This window comes from Camelina sativa, chromosome 14, assembly GCF_030686135.1.
Source record: "Camelina sativa cultivar CO46 ecotype springtype chromosome 14, ASM3068613v1".
Lineage (NCBI taxonomy): Eukaryota > Viridiplantae > Streptophyta > Magnoliopsida > Brassicales > Brassicaceae > Camelina > Camelina sativa.
Window position 1 is genome coordinate 25,228,605 of NC_141893.1, and position 8,034 is coordinate 25,236,638.

General features: G+C 36.7%; 1 protein-coding gene across 1 annotated transcript; it reads right to left on the reverse strand.

Moving 5' to 3' along the window:
* Positions 1-4,641: 4,641 nt before the first annotated feature.
* Positions 4,642-7,516, reverse strand: LOC104742151 (PHD finger-containing protein 1-like). The gene is made up of 6 exons (XM_010463126.3): positions 7,204-7,516; positions 6,885-6,973; positions 5,567-6,760; positions 5,246-5,470; positions 5,024-5,151; positions 4,642-4,910 (listed from the first exon to the last, which is right to left on the reverse strand). Exons 1-6 carry the CDS (start codon positions 7,204-7,206, stop codon positions 4,849-4,851), a joined length of 1,701 nt encoding a protein of 566 aa, XP_010461428.2. The 5' UTR covers positions 7,207-7,516; the 3' UTR covers positions 4,642-4,848.
* Between the last annotated feature and the right edge of the window lie 518 nt (positions 7,517-8,034).

Genomic DNA, 8,034 nt, shown 5'->3' on the forward strand with positions numbered 1-8,034 from the left:
AATGAGACTTGGTTTGTAACTGATTCTTCAAAGTCCAACTCCACAAAGTCTCCTAAGGATCTAGCGATCCTGCAGAAAGTTTTGGCAGAGATGTAAGGTAACGGAACCCCTCGTATCTGAACCCAAAGATCTATGGATGTTAAGAATTCCAATCTTGGTAAGTCATCCTATCTTTGCAGTGCAACAAACCATCTATTAAAGCTCCATGGTTGACGTCGTAGGACTGATTCCAAATCTCTTTCAGATTGAAAACAAAACTGAATAAAACGATCATCCAAGACTCGACCATGAACAGACGATGAGAGACCCCAAGCTGTTGGGAGATTGTCAGCTACTTCAAACAAGTTTTTGATCCACTGGATTAAGTGGTTTGGCAATCAAACTTAACCTATTGCTGGCTAGAACTTCTTCATAATCTGAGTTTGGAATTAAAAGTTCTGGGTCATCTCGTCCTAATGCTAAGTATTGAAGGTCGTCCCACAATTCTTTCTCCATTAGAATCTTTTCTCTCTCTTTTTTGTGTTTAAGGGAAGACGGTGAGTTTTAAAAACTCTAGAAAGGTTCTTTATATAGTGAGGTAAAAGAGGGTTAAGAACCGAGAAGTAAAAGGGATAAAAACCTTAAAAAATTACAAACCTTATCCAAACTGCAGGATCAAGAAGTAAAATTCAATTGCAGTAGAAACAAAAAGGTTGTAATAAACGAGATAAGAAGAAAAGAAGATAAGTGAAGAGAGGAAAAAGAGAAAATCAACTACCGAACAGTATAATTTCTACAGATAAGACAAAGAACTGTCAATCAAACCTCTTCCCTTAGTAAAATCTAAATGCTAAGAGTATAATTCAAACAAAAGCCAAACTCGAACCCAAAGGCTGACTTAGGATTGATTCCTCCCTTCTAAATCAAAAAGAAGTTTAAGCCACTTCGGAGCACCCAAAGCTACATAAGACTGAAAAAAGATTATTTTGTAGCACACTCCGAGCAATGTAGGAAGCTCCTTTATTGGAATGAGATGGTGCAATATCCAATTTCCAATCCTTTATAAAACAGAGGCTTCTTCTTAATGGATAAGCTTGAAATTGGAATGATGGCCATTCTTGAGGATAATTAACTGCATTGATCACTTCAAATGCTTCACCAGAGAAGATCACTTGATTAATTTTGTGATTCGCCATGCTGTCTATAGTCCACAGAATACTATGAAATTTAGCATCCAACAAGCTTGGAATGTTAGAGAATGACCGTCTACTATGTAGCCTAACTTTGCCAGTCCAATCTCTTACAACCTAGGAAAATCCACATATTCTTGTATGTTTACACTAGGCGATCCCTATATTGCATTTTAACCAGAACCTAGGTGGATTGATCCAGTCCATCCAATCTTTTCCTCTCTTATTTTGAGATCCAATGCCATTAGATCCTTTGATTTTCTTTCAAAAAAGAAGTCATTCCTATGTTTCCAGAGATACCAAAGTATCCAAGGAAATCTCCTTTTGATATAGAGGAGAATATTCTGATTCTTTTCTGTAGATAGTAAGTAGGATAGATTAGTGTATTCAGAGGCAATATCAAAACCTCCTTCAGGGGATGGGAATTCCGACAGGGCCCAAACTTGCCTAGCAATAGAGCAGGAGAATAGAACATGATTGATGGATTCTCTTTCAAGTCCACAAAATTGACATCTCATGTCTTTACTCAGACCTCTACTTTCTAACCTGTCTGCAACCGCAACTGCTCCGCTTAATGCTCGCCATATAAATTTTTTAATTTTTGGAGAAGTTTAAATTGACCACACCTGAGATTTTAAGTCATTGAGCGAGGGACATGCTTCAACTTCAGAGAGCAATTCATGCTTATTTAATTGACATGCTAGAGCATACCCTGTTTTGACTGAGTAATCTCCACTCTTAGTATATTGCCAACTCCAAAAATCGGATCTTGATATCACTGGTTTATTTGATAAGATAAGATTCACATCTCTTGGATAGAATAATTCCTCTAATGCTTCTCGATTCCAGTTTCTGAGAGAGAAGTCAATTAGATCTGTTACCTTCAAGTCCAAATTAATGAAAATATTTTTGATTAAGGGAATTCTTCTTCTTTCGTCAAAGAGCCATGGATCTACCCAAACATATGTATTCTGACCATTACCAATTATTCTTTTGATTCCTTTCATCAGAAGTTCTCTACCATGAAGAACGTTTCTCCAGATATAAGAAGGACGATAGCCCATTCCTGCCGATAAAAATTCATTGTTAACAAAGTATCTGCTTTTCATAACTTTAGCAAAAAGGCTGTCAGGGTATTGAATGATCCGCCACGCTTGTTTGGCTAATAATGCTTGATTAAAAGCTTGCAAATCCTTGAATCCTATTCCTCCTTGTTCTTTTGTTAAACATAACTTCTCCCAACTTATCCAGTGTATCTTTCTCTTGTGTTCCAATGAATTCCACCAAAAACTAGACATTGCAGAGGTGATTTTTTTCACAGGTAGTTATAGGCAGCTTGAAACACGTCATTGCATTAACAGGTAGAGCCATTGCTATTGCTTTCAGAATGATTTCTTTACCTCCAAGAGATAAAATACGTTCAAACTAGCCAGATAACCTTGATTTTAGTCTGTCAAAAATATAATCCAGCATATCGACTTTAGAACTGCTAAAACACTCTGGAAGACCTAAGTATGAGCCAGTTCCTCCTTCCTGATGAATACCTGTTAACCTCTTAATAGCTTCCAGAGTTTGCTGATCCACATTAGAGCCAAAAGTTATTGAGGATTTGTGCACATTAATCCTTTGTCCGGTTACCCCGCCATAAGATTGTAAGATTTTCTGGAGAACTTCAACTTGGTAAAGAGAAGCTTTACAACTATAAAGGATATCATCAGCAAATAAAAGATGGTGAATAGAGGGTCCAAAAGGAGAAAACTGAATTCCTTGAATTGTTCCTGCATTTTCAGCTATATTCAACATATGTGTAAGGCCTTATGTACAAAGCACAAAGAGAAAGGGAGAGATAGGATCACCCAGTCTCAAACCTCTATGAGGAGATATTATCCCAAAAGATTGCTCATTTAGCATTACTGAATATGTAAGGTAGACACACAAAACATAATCCAATGAATCCATTTATGGTGAAATCCTAATGCAGTAAGCAACCCTCTAAGATAATTCCATTCCAGTCTATCAAATGCTTTGGACATATCTGATTTTATTGCCATATACTCTGAAGAAATTAAAGGATGAGTCTTAGAGCATGTACCAATTCATGAGCAATAGATATGTTATCAGAGATTAATCTTTTCTCATTTTCATCAATCCCCTGATTTTGTTCTTCATTATTGGTAACTTAGACATGCAAAATACTTCTACACCCTTCTTTAGACACATCCTTTAAATAACACACAACATCTTCATCATCTCCAATATAATTTAGTATTCCTTTATAGTTTGGGAATGAGAAGGGAAAGTAACTAACTCTCAGATTTTTCACAGCCTCTTCTATCCTTATCTTGATGCATAATTTCTTAACCAACTTAGCATATGATACATCACTAGATGATGTCTTCATAAGAAAATAATACACTTTTTTATCTTCTCTTGAAATCCATTGTACATCTTCTCCAATACTTGAATAGTATCCATCATAAAGAAAGCGTATGACTGAAGTCTTTGGCATTGTCACCTGGAAAAGAAAGAGAAAGAAAACAGTCAATATTTTTCCATTTTTTAGTAGCAGTTCATAAATATAGTTGTATCTATTTGTCTCAATTGCACCAAATTTTTGGGTCCTTAATTTCCTACATAATTGTACCCAATGGTCCCAATTGTCCCAGATCTGAAATCCCCAAATTCTACAAAATCCGGCGTTCAAAGTCAACCTTTCTCAATCATAATAACCAACACAAAACCTTAATCCACTAAGAAAATAAGTCTACTAACCTTAACAAGCATAAAGACCAAATAAATTTACAAATCTACAATTTTTCCAATCCTTCCAATTGAGATTCCACAACAATTTCATTAAACACTGTTATATCTAAGGAAATATTTGTCAAATTGCTAATCTAGAGAATAAGAGAGATTAAAACTACCTTCAAGTGAGTGTTAATAGTGGATGAAGAAGAGAAGGAATATGGAGGATTCAAAATCCTAAGAAGAAGAGCTCAATATCAGTTTTATTTGATTTTTTGGCTAATGAGAAAGGAGAGAGAGTTTTTGTTATTGGTTATTTTATTTTTTTAAAATTTAAATTAATAATATAATATAAGAAGGGTAAAGTGGAATTTTGATAATATTTGAAAGGATAAGGGTAGTAAAAATAAGTAGAAGTTTTTCAAATTAGATTTGGAGCAAAAGGGGCAGAGAGAGTAAAATCCTACCGCTAATATCAGGAATCAACCGTGAGAGGACAGATATAAGCACTGCGCCTACCGGCTACCACAGCTAATATCAGGTATCAACTCCCTCTTAACAATATTCTCATCTGTCTACTCTTTATGATTGTCCATTATTGAAACACATCTTTTCTCAGACTAGGTTACTGTCTAGGAAGGTCCTGTATCAATATCAAGTTCGTCAATCAGGACGATCTCAAAGTTACCACTCATTTGACTAATCGGTCGCACAAACTCACCACAAAGAGACAAAGATATGCTATCAAGGATGCCAACTCAAGTAGATTCTGTACAGAGTCTGGCTAACTATCAACAATTACACCACTAAGTATATGCTCTCAAAAAAGTTGTAGGAGAATCCTGCAAGTTCTACTTAAGCTTTCTCAAGAACTATCTGTTTGTTAACCTTGCTCAAATTCAGAGACTGGTAAAGGTAGCGACGAGTCTAGTGACTAATGTGGAGGAGTACATCTGGGCTTGAAGACACCCCACAGGTAGTCCTTTGAGTTAAAAGCTGCAAACCATAATCACCTTTATTAGTTTTACCTATTCTTGCGAATAATGAAAAGAACAAACTGTAATAGAAAATAGAGTTCCATTATAGATTAAAAGTTCTCTACGACTTACACCAAAAATCCACTGGTAACATAAAAGAGGTGAAAAGTAGCAGTTCTGCATCATCAAGCAGGCATCTCATCGCCAAATCATTCTTCTCCATTTCACCAACAAGGGAATAGAAAGTCTTTTCATCATTACTGGAAACCAAAAACAAAAATGGCCAGACACTTTTTCAACATATGCATAGGACGAGAAAAAAAAAAAAAAAAATATCAGTATTTCAATGTATACCTTTGACTGGAAGGGAAGAAAAAAAGAGCAACACTGTCGTCCTTAGGTCCTCCATTCTTCAGAAAGGTTTTTGGCCATATTTCCATCCTGGGAAACATTTCAGCAGAGAGGCAGCCCCGTAATGAGCTTGCCTTTTCATGGACTATAGGGCAGGCTAAGCTTGATAGATGAGCAGAAATCCCATCAAAGCTATAGCTGGTTCCTCCTTTTACAGACATCAATCCCCTAGAAATTGACAAAACATATCGGAAATCAAGTGATAATGTCATCAAACCATATAGAGATGCAAAGTGATACAATTAAAGAGCATTACTTCTTTACCTCCATATCGGTTTTTTGATTGGTTGTGCTCTACAATGCATAGATGTCAACCTCTCAGAAGTTTGAGGCATATTTAATTCAGCTTCTTTGCAAGAACTATTCCCATCAGCTAACTGTCTATTTTCAGTAACCGGTATGTTTCCAGAACTTAATTTTCTTTTCTTGGTCGTATAAGAATCGTGATGTCGCACACTAGATGAATTTTCAGCCTCCGAGACAGATGCTCCATTTCCATCTAACCCAGTCAATTCATGAGGTTTTCTGCTATCTGAGATTTCTTGTCTCTTAGCCTCCATTGTTTCTTTAATTGGTAAAGAAGACACCTCCACAGGTTCAACATTTATAGCATCATGGAGCTCATTGTTCTCCACAACTAAAACTGGCGGCGAATGATTGCTGCTCCTTTTCTTCTTCTTCTTCTTTTTCTCACTCTTCTCCAAGATATTTCCAAGATTTGAAGTCTGATCAACTTCTTTGCGACCAGAACCACAGTCATTCCTTTTGCTGGTACAAGAGCTATGATCTGGAACACTAGATGGCTTTTCAGCCTCCGAGGCAGATGCTCCATTTCTTACTAAACCAGTCGATTCATGAGGGTTTCCACTATCTGAGCTTTTTCGTTTCTTAGACTCCTTCGTTGTTCCTTTAACTGGTAAAGAAGACACCTTCACAGGTTCAACACTGGTGGCATCCTGGACATCATGGTCCTCAGCAGCTAAAACCAGCGGGTTGGAATTGCTGCTCATTGTGTTGTTCTTCTTCTCCTTGTTCGTCTTATCCTTCTTCTTCTTCTTCTTCTCTTTCTCATTCTCCTTAGATATATATAGAAGCTTATCAGTCTGATCAACTTCTTTCCGAAAAGAGCTACTGTCACTCCTTTTGCTGGTACCAGCGTTATGGTCTGTACCAGAGTTATAGTCCACTGTTTCGTTAATTGGCGAAGAAGACACCTCCATAGGTTCAACATTGGTAGCATCCTGGAGCCCATGGTCCTCAGCTAAAACCGGCCAGGTGTGATTGCTGCTCCCTTTTCTATTCTTCTTCCTTTTTCTGTCACTCTTCTTCAATATATGTGTAAGCTTAGCAGTCTGGTCAACTTCTATGCTATCAGACTCAATTTCACTCTCATCACAGTCCTCGCATATCCAAGTTATGTAATCCGTAAAAGGAGTCGGTGTTATGCCCACACAATAACTGAAAAAAAAACAATAGAAACAGGTAATAACACAAATGAGCCAATCCGTTTCTCTGGTATAGGGATATACAGAACACAACACAACTCAATCAACTACAAGGGAAAATCAAGAACCAAACTCACCGGTGTATAGCCTCAATCTTACAAGAGTCACAAAAAACTAGTGCTTCTTCAAAACCAATGTCGCCACAAGTTTGACAAACAGGAGGAGCCTGCAACAAAGGGGAAAGAAAAAAACCACTTTTTTTTTTATCAAAGATGAAAGCTTTCCTGTCCCTGAATCAAGAGTTACGAGCCCCTATGTGAAATTTAACAATATCAATCAAAATTCCGAAACATACATATCCGTGCCACAGAGAAACGAGTATGAACCCTCAAAACCCAAACACCAAAAAAACATAATCTTTGTTAAAATTGAGAGAAGAGAGAGTGATAAAGTTACCATCTTTACTGAGAAATTTCGAAATCAGATTCTTTGAGTAGGAACAGGACAGCTCAAAAGGAAGACGATTCGGAGCAAACGAGGCTTAGGGTTTGGGGAATTTGATTAGGGTTTTTAAGTAGTCGCCTTAACCTCCTCAAATATCAGTGATTAACTTGGACTTAAGGCGCTCCCTTCGGCAACACAAATCGCTCTCCCCCTCCCAACATGCATGTCCTCGTTTAGTGAGTGGTTGAGTTAGTTTTTATAGCATAAACCTCCGGCCTCCGGGGAGGAAAGGAGAAAAAAACATTTTTAAGGTTTGAAAAATGGTGCAACCAAAGATTTAATTATCCCAATTTGAAGATATTTTTATTTTTTTTACATTTGAATATAATTTCTTTAAACTAATTTCATTTCCTTATTTTTGATTAACATTTTAATTTTTATTTATTCAATTAGATACAGTAGAATAACAGATTTTTTTTTGGGGTGCAAACCTCTCATTCATTCAAATAGGTAAAGGAGTACAATGTTTAAAGGTTTAGCCAACAAAATGCAAGATACAAGAATAATACAAGCAAACTTAAAAGTAGATAAAATGGATAGAAAGTTCGACCAAATGTGCTCTTGAAAACTTGAGCAGAGAAGCAACAAATCACAAGGAAATTCAATGGCCAAGTGTTGCAAAGTATCAATTGTGAGGGCTCAAGGATCAAATAAAGAGTAACGACGGCTCCATAGAGTCAGGGTTATAATGCTGATTGTCTTTAAACAATGACAGTCAAGAGATGCATCCCTAGATGAGTCTAAGGGTAGGATTCGCAAATAACTATTGTTTCGAACTAGCAA

Coding starts and splice junctions, on each gene's coding strand:
- LOC104742151 (XM_010463126.3), bottom strand. Junction 6,761..6,884: donor AAGATTGAGGCTATACACCG/GTGAGTTTGGTT, acceptor TTTTTTTTTCAG/TTATTGTGTGGGCATAACAC. Junction 5,152..5,245: donor TTCTTCCCTTCCAGTCAAAG/GTATACATTGAA, acceptor TTTGGTTTCCAG/TAATGATGAAAAGACTTTCT.